The 19,811-nt window shown below is 43.8% G+C and overlaps 1 protein-coding gene across 8 annotated transcripts in view; it reads right to left on the reverse strand.

The window, feature by feature from the left end:
• Positions 1–1,709: 1,709 nt before the first annotated feature.
• Positions 1,710–19,811, reverse strand: part of HIKESHI (heat shock protein nuclear import factor hikeshi) — a 30,517-nt gene continuing 12,415 nt past the window's right edge. For 4 of the 8 annotated variants that reach the window (XM_042855991.2, XM_024107504.3, XM_024107505.3 and 1 more), the window contains exons 3-6: positions 13,874–14,025; positions 5,003–5,121; positions 4,700–4,762; positions 1,710–1,928 (exon numbers count right to left, since the gene is read on the reverse strand). In XM_042855991.2, the coding sequence (XP_042711925.2) occupies positions 4,702–4,762; positions 5,003–5,121; positions 13,874–14,025 (332 nt within the window). In that variant the 3' untranslated portion in view covers positions 1,710–1,928; positions 4,700–4,701. The remainder of the gene's footprint in view (positions 1,929–4,699; positions 4,763–5,002; positions 5,122–13,873; positions 14,026–19,811) is intronic. The other 4 variants (XM_065581695.1, XM_005287527.5, XM_065581693.1 and 1 more) reach the window with 1 other exon arrangement.

Consider the following 19,811-nt stretch of genomic DNA (forward strand, 5'->3'; position numbering starts at 1 on the left):
ATTTTCAGAAGTGACTAGTGATTTTTGAATGCCTTGCTTTTTCATACCAAATCTGAGACCCTGTAAAGCAGAATGATCTTCAGGAGGTGCAGAGTAGCTGTCCTCTTAAAAGCACCTCCCAATCTTTAAGGTGTTAAGAATAACACCCAGGTAAGGAAGGGAAGTACTATTAGCCCCATTTTATAGATAGGGCACAGACAGATTAAGTGACTTTTCTAAGGTCACTACAAAGTCTACAAGAACAGGGAGTTGAAGCAGGTCTTCCAAATCCCAGGCTAATACTCTAACCACTGGACTATCTTCCTTCCCACTGACATTTGAGCCACTGTCTCACTTAGAAAAACAAGACAGACTAGATTTAAACAATCTTAAAGTGAACTTTAAAATTCCAAATTGCATTTTTTATTTTTAGGCATGAACAATTTACTGCAAAGTATCTTCTACCCAACATATTATGCAACTCACTGATTTCTAGCCCCTCTGTAAAATAGGAATAATACTTCACTGCCTCACAGCAAACCGGTTAACAGCATAAGAATTTAGGGGTGAAGAGCTAGATAATTTGAGAGCAATGTATAATGCAGCTATAACACGTGTGTGTGTGTGTGTGTGTGTGTGTGTGTGTGTGTGTGTGTGTGTGTGTGTGTGTGTGTGTGTGTGTGTGTGTGTGTGTGTAAAATTAATATATAATGTTGTTTGCAGCGTTCGGAACTTTACTGAGACATTAAGCATGAAACAGATGTTAAGATTCCCTCTAACAAAAGGCTATGAAAAGGCACTGATTTAGTTCAAATTCCTGAGACTGGGAATACACAAGGGAAGGAAAAGTTTACCAGAAACAATAGGAGGTGCCTTTGTTTTTCCTTGGAATAGAATCACAGCAAAGTACAAAGGAGACTAGAATGTCAAACAGATGTTAACTGGTTGTCAGGGCAGCTTCACGTTGAGCAAGGCCAACACAAGACTGTTACTGACTGCATATGATAAGCTTATTTAAGCAAGACTATGAGAACCAAGACCCTTTAAACTACTGTTGTAAGATACTGCTGCAACCTCACTATCTATTATATACTAGTGAAAAAGAAACTCTGAATACTAAGTATTAAACTTTCCCCTCCCTGCATAGTAGATCGTGCATCATAAACAAAAAGTAAACCCCTTGGGCTAAGTAGGAACCCAACAAGAGCCTCCAGTATAAATAGCCTCTGTTGCCCAAACTTTCCTCCCTCTTTCACCCATTAACAAGTCCTTTGCTTGACATTACAGAATATTAATTTGGGCCCCTGAATTCCACAAGTGGAAGGAAGCACATACCCCTTGGGATCAAGCCCTGCAAAGACTTGAAAGGAAGAGGGAAAATGAAGTTATGCCAGTTTAGACCAGTTGGGGATCCAGCCCTTAGACTGTTATGCTGAGCAAAACATAAGAAGTGATCACTTCTTATCTCTAGTTCCAAGATATTAGTAATGTAAAAATGTGATTTAGCTGACAGCATTTCTTAAGAATAAGATGAACAGGGTTCAATTTGGTTTCTTTACCATTAAACAAAAAGCTGCAATACTTCATAAAATTTGTACAAATATGGTGTACAGCCATTTTAAAAGGGGACATAATTACAAATTGATACAATTACACTTATAAAGATATAGATACAACACTGGCTTCTTGAAGTTTAATATTTTTTAGCTAGAAAAAACAAAGATGAGTAGTTGTTTTCAGGTTTTTAATTTTAAATAAGTTTCAATGGTACTACAAAATCCACGTAGTCTGCTTTGACTTTGATTACTCCACCAATTTTCTTTAGTGGGGTGATTTACTGTATCTTTAAGACATGACTATAGTCGGAAAGCACTTCAAAAGACCTGATTGAAGTTTATGTTTTCCAAAAGAAAGGATTCTGAGCCAGTCGTCTCTGGAAGTTCTCATACCTAGAAGAGACAAAAGCTTGTCACAATTAAAATGGCTTCCCAATGATGCAACTCAAGAATTTTAGCTTTCAATTTTCCAAACCATTACTGAAAAACTAGCCCAGATCACAGGTCTGGTCTATACTACCCGCCTGAATCGGCGGGTAGAAATCGACCTCTCGGGGATCGATTTATCGCGTCCCGTCGGGACGCGACAATCGATCCCCGAATCGGCGCTCTTACTCCACCAGCGGAGGTGGTAGTAAGCGCCGCAGACAAAAAGCGGCAGAAGTCGATTTTGCCGCCGTCCTCACAACGGGGTAAGTCGGCTGCAATACGTCGAATTCAGCTACGCTATTCACGTAGCTGAATTTGCGTATCTTAAATCGACTCCCCGCTGTAGTGTAGATGTACCCACAGAGTCATCTGTACAGAGGCAATATTTAAAATATTTCCCCCACACACCACATGGAAAACTGTTTAAATATATCTTTCCCCTGGATGGTCTTCTCAAACCCTGTTTTCCCAGTCATGCTTAACTTAACAAAACCAAAACATTTCTTGGATTACATACTAAACTACATTATAAGAATATTATTCAGGTTTCGAAGTCAAGCATTCAAAAGTTGTAAAATGGCCTGTAAAGGTGGCCAATATACCCTTAATTTTGTCCCCTTTGATTCCATCTTGTGAAATAAATGAGGCTCTTGATTCTTGTGGAAAATATCATATCTGATTATGTAATTGAAGATTAATGCATATGCGTCATGTTCCCTTATAATTCATAGGAAGAGTACCAGATAAGTAGTTTGCCATTTTTTCTATGTATGCTGAAATGACAGTAGTTTCAACACCAACATTTATGTTTTAAGAATACAAGTACACTTCACAAAAATCCAGTGCTGAATTTAAAGACATAATGGGCTTTTAGATGCTAACATTCCCTACAGTGTGCTAACGCTTAGTGAAATTAACTATTCACAGACCATCCTACTTTCTCTATTGCTCCCATCTTGGACAAAGAGCATAAGTGATGAAAACAATGAATTTTTATAATCAAAGTTAATGATCTAAGAGGTTCCAAAAACAGGGCAGAATAGGAGACTTATTGTGTGACTTTTTAATAAATATACTACAGGCTTTGATTTTGCAGAAGCCAAAAAACAAGCTTCAAAATCCTCACTTCAACACAAGCTGTTCACACTTCACAGATCATATTGATGAAATAGTCAATGGCCACAGGAAAGAAACAGTCATCTCTGAAAAGACCTCATACAACTTCAAATGAGAGCAGAGTGTGAAGCTCTTCAAACTCTTGCTCCAGCTGGGTCAAACTACTGGTACCCTATATGGCTGTGATCAGATTAATAGATCAATTCAACTTTTGTCAGCTAAGGAGATTTCTTTATCCTGTCTTGCTCTGGCCCACTTCAGTTTTTCTATTTCTAATTTTTTTTTTTTTTAAATGTATTGGTATAGCCTGTGCAGACCTCCAGAGTGCCTGTCCTGGCCTAACCTTTCATGTTCCCCTGATGGCTTGGTTGAATGCAATGGGTGCATCCCTGCCTCTATGGCTTTTCAACAGATTCAATGAGGCATTTATGTAGTGAACAATGTCCCGTCAGGAACCTAACTTATTTAACCAAAGGCCAAAAGGACACTTAAGCAAGTTTTCACGCCAGAATCCCAGCAGGGGCATAGAGTGTAGCTCCCCAGTGAAATGGACCTCCTACCGTTCTCTGGAAAGGTCCTTTTGCTGGGATTGGGCATCCCTAGGGGTTTTGCCACTCAAGGGCCAGCTTCCCTGTGACTTATCAAAATTGTATCAGGACTTGACCAGTCACTATCCTGACTATTTGTTTAACTCCTTTCCCCTACCCTTTGTTTCTCTTTCAGGGATCTTGCCTTCCTTTACAATTGTACAGTGCCTAGCACATTCTCGGTACTATTAGAATCAAAGGATAAGAACGGACCAGCTATGTTCAGGGTAAATCTTAGGATTTAAAATTCCCAGCCCAAAGGAGAACCACTAACTACAGTAGAACCTCAGAGATACAAAAACCTTGAGAATGGAGGTTGTTCATAAACTCTGAAATGTTCGTAATTCTGAACAAAACGTTATGGTTGTTTTTTCAAAAGTTTACAACTGAACATTGACTTAATACAGCTTTGAAACTTTACTATGCAGAGGAAAAATGCTGTTTTTAACCATCTTAATTTAAATGAAAGACAGTTTCCGTACCTTGTCAAATCATTTTTTTTAACTTTCCTTTTTTTTTAGTACTGTACTGCATTTGCTTTTATTTTTTGGGGGGGTGGGGTGGGGGAGAGTCTCTGCTGCTGCCTGATTGCACACTTCCAGTTCCAAATTAGGTGTCTGGTTGACCAGTCAGTTCATAACTCTGGTGTTCATAACTGAGGTTCTACTGTATATTAAAAGTCTGTCCCCCAACACTTCCAGACCTACAGTGGCTAGGAACTGTTACCCAAACCAGTTTGGGGCATAATTTTTAACTAATTAGGCTAAACTAATTTAACATACTTTGCCCTGCCCACGCTAGATGATCAAACCATGTTCAGGCAGTCTGAATCATTTTTAAGTAGTGTTTTAAAACCTAGTCTAGGTCAACATCCTTTGAATACATGTACCCTGGGCCAAGAGGTGATGACTTTGTGGGGAAAGGACTAGGAGTGTTCACACAATGTTGTTAACTAAGTACTCCTGAGAACTTAAGAGACATTGATTGTAGCCCAAGAGACGGCAGTGTGTTCTGCTTTCCCATGGTCAGTACCTTTACAAGGAGCAAAGGCAGCTTCCGGAATCAGCCACAAACTGCAAGTAGGGGTAAAACTGCCTGGTAGCAAACAAGAGTGAGATGGATAATTAAAATGCTGTACCTAAGTTTAGTATTTAAGGAGGCTACATAGAACAGAATACAAGAAACTACTATAGTGTAGCAAAGTTAACAGGAGAACTATTAGTTACGTATTTTCAAAGTAAGATTGCAGTATGGCATGAAAGTTAATTCAGTGCTATGAAACCCATAATTTTGGTGCCTAGAAATTAGCTTATTGCTGGAGATATTTTCCTTTACCATTTCAGAACCACGTTTGCAGGAATGAAAGCTTCAGAGGGATTCGGTGTCATCTGGGCCTGTGTGACAGCAAACGATGAGGCAAAGTTATAGAAGCTATCCAGCATCTTCTGAGTGAACTGAAATACCAAAAAACCACATTGTAAATCAAATCCATATTTAGAACTTTGATTGTGCTTTTGATATCTAAAGTGCTGTTAATCCTTACGCCTCATGTTGGGTGGATTAAATCTTTCTTTTACAGATGGGGGAAAGGAAGGCAGAGAGGTTAAGTAAAAAGGAAGTCTGTGTTAAGAGACGATTAGATCTAGAGTTACTAGTTTACAGTCCTGTCCTCAGACACCGCCTCTCTCAAGAGATTATCTCTTAGAAACTTAAAAGTATTTTGATTTTTATTCAATTATTGTTTCTTTCCAAAAGATTAGTTTCCTGGAGTAAGTTTCTGAAGGAAAGCCTTAAACGACCTCAAGATAAACATAATTAAAATTTGTAAAGTCTTATGGGACTAATGGATGATGTAGTGATAAGACTTGGGCCTTGTCCTACAAACTAGACTAGCAAGTTAGTGGCAGCCTACCAATAGCACCTGCTGTTGATGATTTTGCCTACAAGTACCTCATTTTTTGTATTTGCTCACCTCGTAATAATTCCATGTAAGAAGAGGTTACTTACCTGTAACTAGAGGTTCTTCAAGATGTGTGGTCCTTATATGTATTTCACCGTGGGTTATGTATGTGCACCATGAGCCTGCAGTTGGAGAATTTTAAAGTAGCATCTGTTGGTCTGTGCATGCACCCTGGCTCACCTTATGCTTCTGACCAAGGCAAAAAAGGGCAGGGTGGACCAACAGCCACATCACTTCCTTCTCCACCACAAATCAGATAAGATCCAAAGTAGAGGGAAAAGAGGAGGGGTTATGGAAAACATATAGGGACCACAAAACTCAAAGAATCTCCAGTTACATGTAAGTAACCTCCTCTTCTTTGAGTGATGGTCCCTATGGTATTCCACAGTGGGTGACTGACAAGCAGTACCTAAGTAAGAGGAGATGCAAGGATGAGGATGGTAAGGTCATATGGAGAACTGCCATCCCAAATGAGGCATCAGCAGCCGAATCTTGTACCAGAACATTAACATCTTGTAAAAACATGTGGATGGAGCTCCATGTGGCCGCTTTACAGATGTCTAAGAGGGGTACGTCCTGAAGAGACTCTACAGTCGTGGCTTGAGCTCTCATGGAGGAGGGAGGTTTGAGAGCTGATAGAGTAGAATGCAAACGGATATCCATTTGGAAATTCTCTGGATGAAGATGGCATAACCTCGGACTCTCTCCACGACAGCGACAAACAGCCTCAGGGACTTTCTGAATGGTTTTGTTCTCTGCAGATAAAAGGCCACGGCCTGTCAAACATCGAAGGAGTGGAGCCTATGCTCTTTATATATGTGTGTAGTTTCAGGAATGGATTGGTGAAGGTGAAATTCCAAAAACACATTGGGATAAATTTGGGGTGTAGGTATAAAGAAGCTTTATCTTTGTGAAATACAGTGTATGGAAGGTCTGCCATCATTGTGCCAAGTTCAACAACCCTCCTTGCCAATAGCTACAAGAAAGGCGACCTTCATGGAGAAGAGGGACATGGAACAAGTCACTAAGGATTCAAAGGGGCAGAGGAGCTTGTGGCAGAACTGAAAGAGTGAGATTCAAGTCCCATAGGGTATTATCTTTTGAGAGGGTGGGCAAGTTCTTATCAGTCCTTTCCAAAATCGAGTGGTTAGCAGGTGTGCGAAAATAAGAGAAACCCTCCGTAGGGGGATGGAATGCACCGATAGCTGCCAAGTGGACTCTCAGGGAACTGAGGAATAGGTTCGATGTCTTCAAAGATAGGATACAGTCTAGGATGAGTGGGATACCCATAGCTTCTGGTAGAACGCTTCTCTGCTGATGAGAAGCATTTCCATTTAGATTGGTAACGTTTCCTAGGGGAGTCCTTTCTGCTATTAGAAAGGATGTCTTACACGGCCGAGGAGCACACCCATTCTAGGGCTGATGAACATCTAATACCACGCCCTGAGGTGAAGTTGTAGTGGATTGGGATGCCTGATCCTGCCATTGCACTGGGTCAGGAGCTCAGGGAAGATTGGGAAGGTAATCAGAGGATGAGATGACTGGCATGGGAGTCTTTGGGGAACCAAAACTACCTGGGCCAGAAAGGCACTATCAGGATGACTGTCGCTCTGTCAGATCTTGCATAGCACTTGTGGCAGAAGCAATAGCGGAGGGAAGACATAGTTGAATTGGTATGACCAGTGAAAAAGGAGAGGGTCGCCCTGGGAGCAGTAAGTTAGGACTCCCCTGGAGCAACATGTGGCACACTTGTTGTTGGCCCGGAAAGTGAACAGATCCCTGGTTGGGGTTCCCCCATCATGTGAAAATGTCATGAAGCCCCATGTCATGAAGCTCTCACTTGTGGTCAATCACAAAGTGTCTGCAAGCATATTCTGCATACCCGGAAGGTAGGCAGATCTGATTGCTGATGCACCAGTTCCAAAGATTGACTGCTTCTGCACACAGAGAGGCCGATCTCACTCCCCCCTTGTTTGTTGATGTAGAAAACTATCGGAGTGTTTTCTGACATTATGAGGACATACCTGGTGAGAGTTGATGAAAGGAAGAAGACACTCACATGCCTTCAATAGCACCTGTAATTTCAGGACATTGATGTGCATTCTGGACTCTTGAGAGGTTCATGTTCCCTGTGGCATGTGGTTGCCCACATGGGCTCCCCAACTTAGTAGGGACACATCTGTAATAATGGCCTTGTCCAGGAAGGAGGGGAGAAAGGGGACCCCTAAGCATACCAAGGAGGGACAATGGTACCTTAGTGGGAACTTTCAGTGTGAGGTTCATAGAATGGGGGCTTGGGGAGTAAACTGACTGTAGCCATGCCTGAAAGCAACAAAGGTTTTGTCTTGCAAATGGAGTGACACAGGTGTGGGGGATGCCAAAGCCACCACTTCATCCAGCGATGGTGATGGCAGTCTGGCTGGTTCAGGTGGAACTGCCAGAACCAGGGTGTAATTAATACCCTGCCTCTTCTATTGGAACTGGGGATAAATTTGAGGTTCTCTCATAGGGGAGGCAGGTGATGACACTAGTGGATCAGAAAGATTCCAAAGGGGGATACAATATGGCCAGTAGGTGGGGTGGACAGGTGGTGGCATCAGGTACCAGTGAAACTGATTCAGGGGAGGTGGTGGTTGGTCCTAGGGTCATGTGGGCCTCGTGGGGAATAGCAGGACAGGAAAAAGTGGTTCCTCTGATGGTTCCAAGTTTCCTGAGAAAGAAACAGTTGACTCGGGTTCTGATGGTGGTACTGTCGGTGCTGATTGAGAGGTGTACATTTTGTATAAGTGGGAGTGATAAATTCTGTCCCAGCAGCAGGTCTCTCGGAGGTGATACAAGCTCCCTAAAAATGGAGAATCCCAATGGAAGGAGGAATTCTGGGTCCAGGGCAGAAAAAACATCCTGTGGTGCAGATCTTCCCAGCGTAAGAGGGACTCCTACTGTCCAGGCCATTGGTGGCAGCGATGATGATGGTATCCGGACATAAGACATCCTCATGAGCCGAGCCAGTGGGTTTGCTTCTAGGTATGTCCGGTATCTTTGGAATGGATTTAGATGAAGATTTAGTCCCATGCTTCCTAATCTCCCAACTAGGGCCTGCTGTGGGGTCAGATCCTCCACCACTGAAGTCACACTTTGCAGCAGGAGGTGCAATCCTTGCGGATTCAGGCCCAGGTACCCAGGCGGGGGAGCAGGGAGAATGATGTCCCCAGCCTGGGTCCGATTGAGGCCTCATGGTCAATTCCATGAGGTACTTACAGAGGCAAAGTGCCCGTCCTTCTCAGGTACGGCTGGTGAAGGACTGACAAATACTGTACTGAGCCGCAATGTGAGCCTCTCCGAGACAGTAGAGGCAGCATTGATGGTCATCGCTGACTGAGAAGGATCCTGGGCTGAAGGTGCAGAGTTTGAAGCCCAGAGTACCGGGCATAAGTCTGGTACTCAAATGGGATATGGGGAAGGATGGGGCTGAGGACGCTAAAGATTCTGACCCTGACCATGCCGTGGTGCATAGGAACTAAGGAGATGGTCAGTCTGCCTTGCCCTTTATCGCCTCGGTCAGAAGCACGAGGCAAGCCAGGGTGCATGCACAGGCCAACAGACACTACTTTCAAGTTCTCCAACTCCGGGTACACAGGGTGTATGCATAATCCACAGTGGAATACAACAGGGACTATCTCTTGAAGAAGAACAATCCAAGTTCAATACAAGCTAATTCAACTTAATTTTAGTTTGCTATAAATTAAGATTAAATATAAAATGGAACAACCACCTCTTAAAAACTATGTTTCCAATCATATCACTTTTTTTTTTTTTTTTTTTTTAATACAGGCGAGTTGCAACTGTTCCTTTTGCAAACTGGTCCTTAACTAGTACAGGCAGTCCTCGACTTTGTGACGTTCAATTTACGACGAACGGCACTTACAAACGTTTCTGAATTGATACCCTGATTCGACTTACAGCAATTGGTTTCAACTTTACGATGCTCAGTTATGCAATGGAGTGTATTGCGTTTCCAAGTTATGACGTTTCGACTTAAGACACAATTTTCAGGAGCCAATTGTGTTGTAAATCCAAGGACTGCTGTAATTCATCCTAGTCATAATCCCTAGTGTTAGAGCAACCATATTCCGGAGAAACAGTACAAGCCTTTGCCAGTATATCTGTGCCAGCAGAGCCACCTAGTGGAGATATAGTGGGAGATGACAGGAGTTCTGACAGCATAGTTAGAACATCTCCCTGAACAACATTAACTAAGCCAACAGAAGTACTCTGCTGTCAATATAGTTGGATCTGCAAGGGGGAGGGGAGGTATCAGCATTGCTGTGTTGGCTAGTGGGTGTGATTTCCCCCCCATACTTCTAGCCGACACAGCTATGCTGGCAAAACTTTGTAGTGCAGACTAAGTCTGAAGCACATTTTTACATTTTTTATAACTAGATATTAATTGAACTTGGAATATACTTGTAAAAAGTAATCTGCAAATAACTGGCTCTCCCTTAACAAAAAAAACAACGAGGAGTCCTTGTGGCACCTTAGAGACTAACAAATTTATTTGGGCATAAGCTGTATGCCCAAATAAATTTGTTAGTCTCTAAGGTGCCACAAGGACTTCTCCTTGTTTTTGCTGATACAGACTAACGTGGCTACCACTCTGAAACCTCTCCCTTAACTGTAACTACCAACAAAAGGCATTAGCTGCTTTGTCAATTATCCCACAAGTACATTATCTTAGTGGTGCAACAAACAGTAATGGAAGATTTGGTGCTTCAGAGAAATATTGTTCAGAAACCATCCCGTTTTTCTCTTCTCCCTCCCCATGCATGTTTAGTATATTTACATAAAAACTGGACTTGTTTAGGTGTGCCAGTTACGCCTGTTGAGTACTCCTCACTTGAAAGTCACTCTGAAGTCCATCACACCTCCACAGTTAGTTGTGATGGCAGACTGGATTATACCTTTATTTGGAGGAAGCAGCAGCAGACATGCCAAACCCACCAAAAAACCCGCAGAAATTGGGCTTGTTTTTGGCTTAACTGGCTTGTGAGTTGCTTGTTGGCTAGTTTTTGGCTTGTAAGTTTTTGTTTTTTTTTTAAATCGGCTCCTGGGAAGCAGGGGCGAGGGGGGAGAAAAGAGAGTCAGTGGTACATAGCGGACCCATCACAGTCCCAGACAGCACGTCGGGGGTCATCTAGTCAGAGTGTTGGGGTTCTTAGGGATTGGCTTGTTTTGGCCTTGTTTTGAAATGGGATTAGTTTGATTTTTGGCTGATTGTGAAAGTCGGGGTGCTTATTTACCGCGTGAAAGTTGGCAACTGTGAACAGCAGTGAACAGTGTGATTAACACTGCTAATAAATTAGGCTTCTCAAAGTGCTCAATTACAGCTCTTTAGGAGTCATTGATCCTATCACACCACAACCGTTAATTATCTGCAGCGAAGTTGATCATAAATGCCTGAAAAGTTTCTGCAGAACTGAAGCAACAATTTATTGTCTGGATCAAGAAGCCAAAGCTGGGTCTGTCCCAAACAGCTGCCACTGGCATAATTTCCTGTGGTTCTGCACACTCATCCCCTCTCTCTGTTCAATTGCCCAGGTGAACATCAAAAACCCATTTACCTCCCCCTCTGTCTGAGATGAGCCTGGAGAGGTGGGACATTGCTTAAATCTAGGCCCAAAATATGGCAGTCCTCAGTGTACAGGGCAGTTTCCCTAGAAAAGAGGGGGGGCTTTTAAAGGTACCTTTTCACTGAATGGTCAGGAGACTGGGAGGAGAGAATGGGCCAGAGGTACTGCTCAGAGGTGCTGGAGCAGGAAGAAAGGGTGGTCGTGGCAAAGGGACTATATATCCAGTTGAGCATAGAGTAGATCAGGGTCCCTGCACCAGCAGCAAAGCTGTGCATCGACATATCACAAGAAGCAGGAGGATCCAGCTAGCTAAGGCAGCAGCACAAGCCTGCTGATGGAGATATCACAATATCTGCCTCAAGCCCAGTCCAACTGCTTTGGCCATTCCCTTTGTTCCCCAAGTAACAGTCCTGAGCTTCAATGTGCAGCAGAGTCGTGTATCAAGAGTAAATTTCTTCAGAGTATGTTGGTGACAGATTTGGAGCTTCTCAGTAATAATTATAAATAATGCATGTTGGTTATTGGAATATTTATTATATGACTACATTGGTTTAAACCGACAAGAGTGTCTGGAAAAACAAGCAGGAAAGAAAATGGCTCAAGATAAAGCCATTCTTCAGCAAACACGTGAGCTGTTAAAGGACAATGCAGGAATCACTGGCTCATTATCCTGCTGTACCTACAGGATTGGTTTTAAACAGGAGAGTCAAACCTTGGGAAAACAGAAGAAAAAAAAAACCCACAAAGACACCTATAGCAGGGTTAAAAGGGACCCTTTCTCAGAAGAGAAGCAGTAGGTGTTCGGGGAACCAGACTGAGGCTTGATTTACACTGAAACATACTATCGGCATAGCTACTTTAGTCAGGAGTGTGGGGGAAAAAATACCCCCCCTCAACATAGTTATGCCAGTAAAACTCCCATGCAAAAGTGGTGATGTCAATGGAAGAGTGACTCTGTCAACACACCGTATTGTTTGGGGAGGTGGTGGGCCTATAATGATGCAAAAACTTCTTCTGTTGATGTAGGCTGCACCAGGGGGTTATGTCAGCATAGTCTTTCTAGTGGAGAAACAGCCTGGGACCTAGTGGGGGTGCCTGAAGATGTTAGATCTACCAAAGTTACATCAGGGGACAGCAAGGGGAGGTCTACATTTAAAATGCTGCATCAATGCAGTTTCACCAATGCAGCTGCGCCGTTGTAGTGCTTAAGTAAAGATGCTCCTATGCTGAGATGGGAGAGCTTCTCCCATTGTCATAGTTAATCCACCTCCTTGAGAGATGGTAGCTATGTCAACAGCAGAACCTCTCCCATCAACATAGCACTGTCTATACACAGATTAGGTCAGTATAACTATGTCACTCAGCGTTGTGTTTTTTCATACCCCTGAGCGATGCAGTTATACCGATATAGGTCCTGCAGTGTAGGCCTGCCCTAAGGTTAGGTCTACACTGGGGGAGGGGGGGTGGGTCGACCTAAAACATGTAACTTCAGCTATGCGAATAGCATAGCTGAAGTCAGCGTATCTTAGGTCGATTTACCTGGCCGTGAGGACGGCGGCGAGTCGACCGCTGCCGCTCCCCCGTCGACTCCGCTTCCACCTCTCGCCGCGGTGGGAGTTCCGGAGTTGACGGCAGAGTGATCGGGGATCGATTTTATCGCGTCTACACTAGACACAATAAATCGATCCCCGATAGATCAATCACTCCCTGCCGATCTGGCGGGTAGAGTAGACATACCCTAAGACTCTAGACACACATGTATGTAGACTGTTAAAATCTTTTCCCCACCTCTAGTGCTTTGGGCCTACTACTAAACAAAATAATACTTTTGTTTTAAGAAAACTGTCTGATCACTGTACACAACTGGTCACAGACTCCCAAGGGACGAACCACAGTTGCCCAAACTCAGTCAGACCTGCAGGGTACGTGTAGTTGACTGACTGACTGACACACACACACCTACCTCAGTGCCTGGTGTAAAAGTGGGGGAATTGCAAACTTTTGCCCTGAAATTGGTAAAGGCACAAGGCCTAAGGCAAGTGAAGTTGGAGACACCAGGAAGGGGACAGAGGTGCAGCTAGCCCTGTAACTCTGTGACAGAAGACTTACCTCACTATTAGAGCTGGTATTCCACCCCAAGTGTTTCCCATTCCCCAAGTCTAGGCACTGTATTTAAGATCCCCCAACAGTTAGGAGCCTAGAGAGTCCTACTTTAGCTATCTTCTTAATGCACTAAAGCTTCAGTTTCAGCTCTTGTGATGGAAAGGCTTAAAATATTCTTTTAAATAAATTTTACTTGAATTATAAATCATGTACATAGAACTACTTGACTGAAGAGGGAAATATACCAGCATTTTACGCTAGAGTAAGTATGCAGACTATGGCAATGGCAAAAAATACACAATTTCTATATTTTCCTAAGGAAAAAACTCATCTGAAGTATTCTGCTGAATGAACAGACTACCAGATTATGGTTAGCTTGATAACATACAACTGGGGGCTGTAGTTTTGGAACTACTTGTGCCAATTTTTCACACCTGCCTTCACAGAAAGCTTGATTCTTAACTGGCTCTTATGCTAATGGGCAAAAGACTGCTGGAAACAATGTTTTTAAATTACCTGCGTGAATGAGTCTACTGATGATACAGCAGCATTTGCTACAGGAGTCTGCTGGGCCAAATGTTCCAGCAATTCCACTGAGATCCCAATCTGGGCTACAGATGGTGTCTGAGGGATGTTCATTGCTCCAAAGGGGTGTTGGCTGCCTTTCCCTGAAAGAAATAGCATAAGCAGCAGAAATGTCAAACTTGGCATCAGCGCAACTATTATATTAAACTTAAGTCACCAAGATTTCTTGTGTGTGAGGTTTCTTGTTACTTGCCAAGTAGAGGTTTCTCTACATACAGAATTATGAAAAAAAATGTGTACAGCTCATATACTAAGCGTGTGAAAAAATGCAATGGATAATTTTAATGTATAAAAATATCTTTTCTCTTACTAATAACTGAGGAATAGAGTGACAATCCTTAACAGACCCTTACAGGGAAGGAGTTTTGTAAGGAAGAGTTAATCAGTTTTTAAAATCCCTTAAGTAGTAAATTAACCTCCCCATTGAACCAGTTGGGTCGTATATTTGTATGCAAGATTCAGAAGCGTTTGAACCTCTTACTATTACTGACTTTTCCAGTACAACAGGGTGTATTTTTTTTTTAAAGCTCTGAGTATGATTTTACAGTACTACCCCATCCTTTAATATCCACAGAAACGTTTACAGAAAAATCCAGAACCAGTAAGTACTGATCAGGACCGGCTCTAGGTTTTTTGCCACCCCAAGCAAAAAACATTTTGGCTGCCCCTTGCCCCAGCCCTGGGCTCCTCGCCGCACCCCCTGCTGCCCCAGCCTTGGGCTCTCCCCACCCACCCACGCCCCCTGCCGCCCCAGCTCTGGGCTCCCTCATTCCCCCCCACCATTGCCCCCCACATACATCTCCTGCCGCCCCAGCCCTGGGCTCTCTCCCCCCTCCCCCACCTGCACCCTCCTTACGCAGCAGCCCTGGGTCACTGGTAACTCGCTCCCACGGCAGGTCATTCAGCATGAATTTTAGAGGTGCACAGAACACAGACAGGATTGGTTCCCATATGGTTACAGAACTGCAGTAAAGTGGAACAATTTTCAGCTTGCGTGATTGGAGGATATCTGGATGCATATTGTAAGACTGTCCTACATAAATGAGGAAAAGTTGAGGTGCCTTTATTATTCTTTTCTTCCACTCTTTCTTTCTATGGGGAATTTGCCAATGCAATATCACTGTCTTCCTTTTAAACAAACAAACAAAAAGGCAGTGGCTGTTGAAAATAGCAATTCCAGTTCTAATAACCACTGGGAAGCATTTCTTGCTCAATTTTATCCTACTTTTTCTACAGCAAGTTACAGTGGATCAGTATATTTGATTTGGGAGAAATGAAGTAACAGCTGCCCAAACTGAGCTTGAGCACTCCTGAATTTTGAGGTGTTCAAATCTGGAAGGCAGGTGCTGGGGGGGGGGGGGGGGGGGTAAGGGGGCTGTGGCTCCACAGGGGAGCATGGCAGCACGTATGCAGCAGTGTGTCTGGCGCTGTGCGGAGCCAGACATGCTGGTCTGAGTGGCACGGTAAGGGGGTTGGGGGGTTGGATGGGGCGGAGGTTCGGGGGGGCAGTCAGGGACAGGGAGAAGGGGGGGTTAGATGGGTCAGGGTTGGGGGGGCAGTCAGGGGACAGGCAGTGGTTGGATAGGCATGGGAGTTCCGGGGATTTGTCAGGGGACAGGTAGGTGTGGGGTCCTAGGGGGGGAAGTTGGGGCGGTCTCAGGAGGAGGCAGTTGGGGACAAGGAGAAGGGAGGCTTAGATAGGCGGTGGGGTCCTGGGGGGCAGGGGTCCCAGAAGGGGGTGATCAGGGGACAGGGTGCAGGGGGGGTTGGATGGGTTGGGGTTTCTGTGGGGGGCAGTCAGAGGGGGTGGATGGGGGCAGGGTGGGGCTACCCTCCCTCCCTGTGGAGTGTCCTATTTTTTGAATGTTAAAATATGGTATCCCTACCCTTCAGATTGCAGCTCTCCATTCATAGCAGGCTGCAGCATGAGGTCTCAGCTACTTCACTCCCTCCCCCTCTTTCCTGTTGGTAGTGGCCAAGGGAATGCTGGGAAATATAGTTCTTTCCCTGCTCCAGGGCTGGCTCTATAGGCAGGGAGCTAACCAAGGAACTACAGTTCCCAGGGCCCCCTGTTGGTTCTCAGCTCCCATGCTGGATCCCTGCCGCCCCTGCAAATGGGCTGCCCCAAGCACGTGCTTGCTTTGCTGGTGCCTAGAGCCGCCCCTGGTACTGATCCACAGTCCTTTAGTTCGTTCATTCAAACTAAAGAAATGACAATATTTGCACCTTGGATCACACAACTATTATGCAGCATTTATTTTTAGACAGCCCCCCATCATGGTCTCTGGATGCTGAATAATTTTTTTAATGAATGTAAATAAACCACCACCTTGAACAGCACCTAAGAGCAAATAAAAAGTAAGTGAACACTTCTGAGGGTTGGTATAATGGTTCACTCCAGAGGTTCACACTGCACTAAACAGGTAGGCAGCTGTTTCTGAGGTTTGAGTGATCTTCAAAGCTATCCCATGTAGCATGCACTGCAGTAATCCAATCTCAGCATTATAAAGCCATCAATGACTGTAACAAAGTCCACATCAGAAAGAAATGGTTGCAAAATAAAGAGGCCCTGTTGGTCACAAAAGCCATTAGAGAATCCATTAACAATCCGGCTGAAAAGCACTAATAAATAGCAAACCTTTTGTGCAGGCATCATCCCAGACTTCCAGCATCACTTCGGACTCTTCTAAACTGAGTTTTAATCAGCTCTAAACCCAAGTCTCAGGGGCTCACCAAAAATAAAGACAATCATCTAAATTCACTGAAATCGGTCACTCCCTCCTGTTCAACGTGTATGGGAAGCTAGAGAGAATGCCTGTAATGCCATTAGATGTGAACGAGACACACAGCTGCACGTAAGTTCTAGTGAATGTTGTAGAAGAACATCCTCCCAATAAAGAAGCAACTGCTCAATACCAGCCTTTGGGTCATCTTAGCAGGGAAGAGCAGAGCCATTTAAGAGCTATGCCATAGTCCACACGCCAATAAGTGGTATCACAAGCTGCTGACTGGGCTAAATGAAGACTACGCCACCACGTGACCTAGCTCAATTGCTAAAATTTCACCCAGTGAAACTAGCATAAGTCTCTGCCCTACCCCAACTCAAAGGAATCAAGGAAATCTGAAGACTCCAGAAGACAGTTAATTCTTCAGCGAAGGCCTAAATCAGGAGTTGGCAAACTCTGGCACGCAGCTCGCCACGGTAAGCACCCTGGCGGGCCAGGCCAATTTGTTAACCTGCCGCGTCGGCCGATCGCGGCTCCCACTGGCCGTGGGTCATCATCCCAGGCCAATGGGGGCGGCGGGAAGCCGCGGCCAGCACATCCCTCGCCCGCCCCACTTCCCACAGCCCCCATTGGCCTGGGACAGCGAACCACGGCCAGTGGGAGCCGCGATCGGCCGAACCTGCCGACGCGGCAGGTAAACAAACTGGCCCAGGTGCCAGGGTTCTTACCCTGGCGAGCCACGTGCCAGAGGTTGTCGACCCCTAGCCTAAATCATTAGTATGTAGGAAGCGGTACCCTGTCCTTCCTTAGGAAAGCACATCCAAAACTCTTCATTAACACCCACTTTTGAAAAAGCAGGGGAGAGCATGGCTTATGTAGAAACTCAATTAAGAGTCTGTTAATTTTCCATGTAGCACTACAGTGTGCAATGAAGTAAGTCTAGCAGTTACATTATCTGCCACCTTTACTGTATACTAAATCTAGATTTGTTTTGCCAAATAATAGCTACTGAGCTCAATAAGAGACGGTCCGATTCACAAGAGATCTTCTTAGTTTAACCCAATCCAAACATACCACAAGTGTCTCAGCACCAAAAACGGCAGCTGCCAGAGCCCTCTCACTATCTACTGGTGGTTTAACCCGCCCACATGCTGTTGCCCTCCTCTTCCCTAGTTGTCTCAAGTATCACCTCCTCAACTGACATCTGTTTGGTACATACACGCACACCTTCAGATGTCAGACAGCTTCCTTAATCTGACTCCATGACTGAATATTAAAATCTGTAATATGAAGTCTCCCATGAGAAAAGCACATACTGGTCCTTCAATACATAAATTTAGCACAAGGCAAGTAACAATCAGACATGGTGCTTTAACCCACTACTTAGAAGTGCTTTGTGTAGCATATTTACTTAAAGTCAGCCTATGCTGCAGAGAGACATCACAGCCCTTTGCTTTATATAATTAGGCTCTACAAGAGTAGAAAATAAAGCCATTGGAAACCAGACTAACTGAAGATCATATTCAAATTCCAACTCTATCCAGTTTTCTCCGATTGAAAATGCTGATAGCAATCAAGTTGGTAGAATTCTCCATATCTTTATGATCAGGATGTTAAATTTACAATTCCCTTTCCTTTGAACAAATCAGCTTTTCATCTGTATAAAACAATCCAACAACTTTTGAGCACTAGTATATTTCTAAATAATCAGAGGACATCAGTGTACTTGAAACCAAAAGCATACCCAGCCTCCCACTTCATATGCAAGTCCAGACCCTCTTTGGATTGCTGGCTCCTCCGTGCAATGCTCCAGCATGCACACATTGTTAGTGTTGAACACAGCACAGAACAGATACTCAAGATTTGTCCACTTGTGGGGATAAAATGAAGTTATCCTCTTCTGTATGTGGATTATATTCTACCATCACAATCCCTATAAAATAATACATGTGTTTTGAGTACCTAGCTCTTCTAGTCACAACATATAAATCATAAATTTCAAGGAACATGCAGTATTTCAAAATATTTCTCAAGATACAGACTACTAAATATGCTTGATTCACAATTTTACCCTCTGCAGCAATGCTGCAAAAGATCTCAGCATTTCAGGAAAAGAGCAAGCAGGGATAGGCTCTTCATACTGATCTCCCACTTTTCTCCCTTTATCCAACTTTTAGCCACAGTACTCAGCCATTTCAGAGTGCTTTCAGGCTTTGAAATTAGTTTGGGTAAAACAGAAAGTGTGTGTTTATTCCCTAGCCATTTCCATTAATCAAATGCAAACATGGTTTTACACCACAAGTTTTGAGAGGGGGAGACTAAAGATTGATGTAAACCATCACACCACCGGATAGCACAAAGTTAGAGGGAGCAAAATGGTGACCTATACCTCTAAATATTACCCCCACTTGTCATCTCATGTCTACAATCAGACTGTAGCTCTTTGGTGTCAAGAGCATGTTTTTCCTCTTTCACAGCAAAGTGCCTAGCACTTTAGGCACAGCAAAAAATAAATAAAAGCAAACTTCCCCACTTCATGAGGGAAACATCATCTTTACACTCGCTTTCCTGGTGAGAGTCAAATGTAATTTGTTTAAGTTAGTCACTGTTTAAAGGAAGATTTGGAAGCTGGCACACAAAGTGAGCAGACAGCTGCAAGCAGTTGCACTTGCTATGGTGTTACCACAGCTGCTCCTGCTCTAAAGATCTGGTGGCTGGCTACAACTGCTGTGAGAGGTAGCATCTTCCATCAGTGCCATTTTGTTCTCATTTAAGTTTGCTGCTTTTGGTCTGCACCTTTTCCTTATGGCATTCCTACCTGATAAAAAAAGGCCACCAAAACAGCATAGCAAAGACAATCTTGAAGGCTTGCTAGACAAGTTCCTGTCCTCTGGACCCATGCCTAGCAGGAAAGGAAGCATTCAGACCTCAGCATTTCTGTGCCAAGAAGTTCTAGATGATGATATATCATTGGAACCCAGTACAGTATCCACAAGAATGATTTCAAAGATTCTAAACTCAGTTAGGAGCGTAGTCAAAATTGATCTGATCCCACTTTTGCTACTGGAGAATAAGCAAATCCTAAAAGGAGATCACAGTATCAAGCTGAAAAAGTCAAATGCTGCAATGAGCTTGAAAGCAGG

This window comes from Chrysemys picta, chromosome 1, assembly GCF_011386835.1.
Source record: "Chrysemys picta bellii isolate R12L10 chromosome 1, ASM1138683v2, whole genome shotgun sequence".
Classification (NCBI taxonomy): domain Eukaryota; kingdom Metazoa; phylum Chordata; order Testudines; family Emydidae; genus Chrysemys; species Chrysemys picta.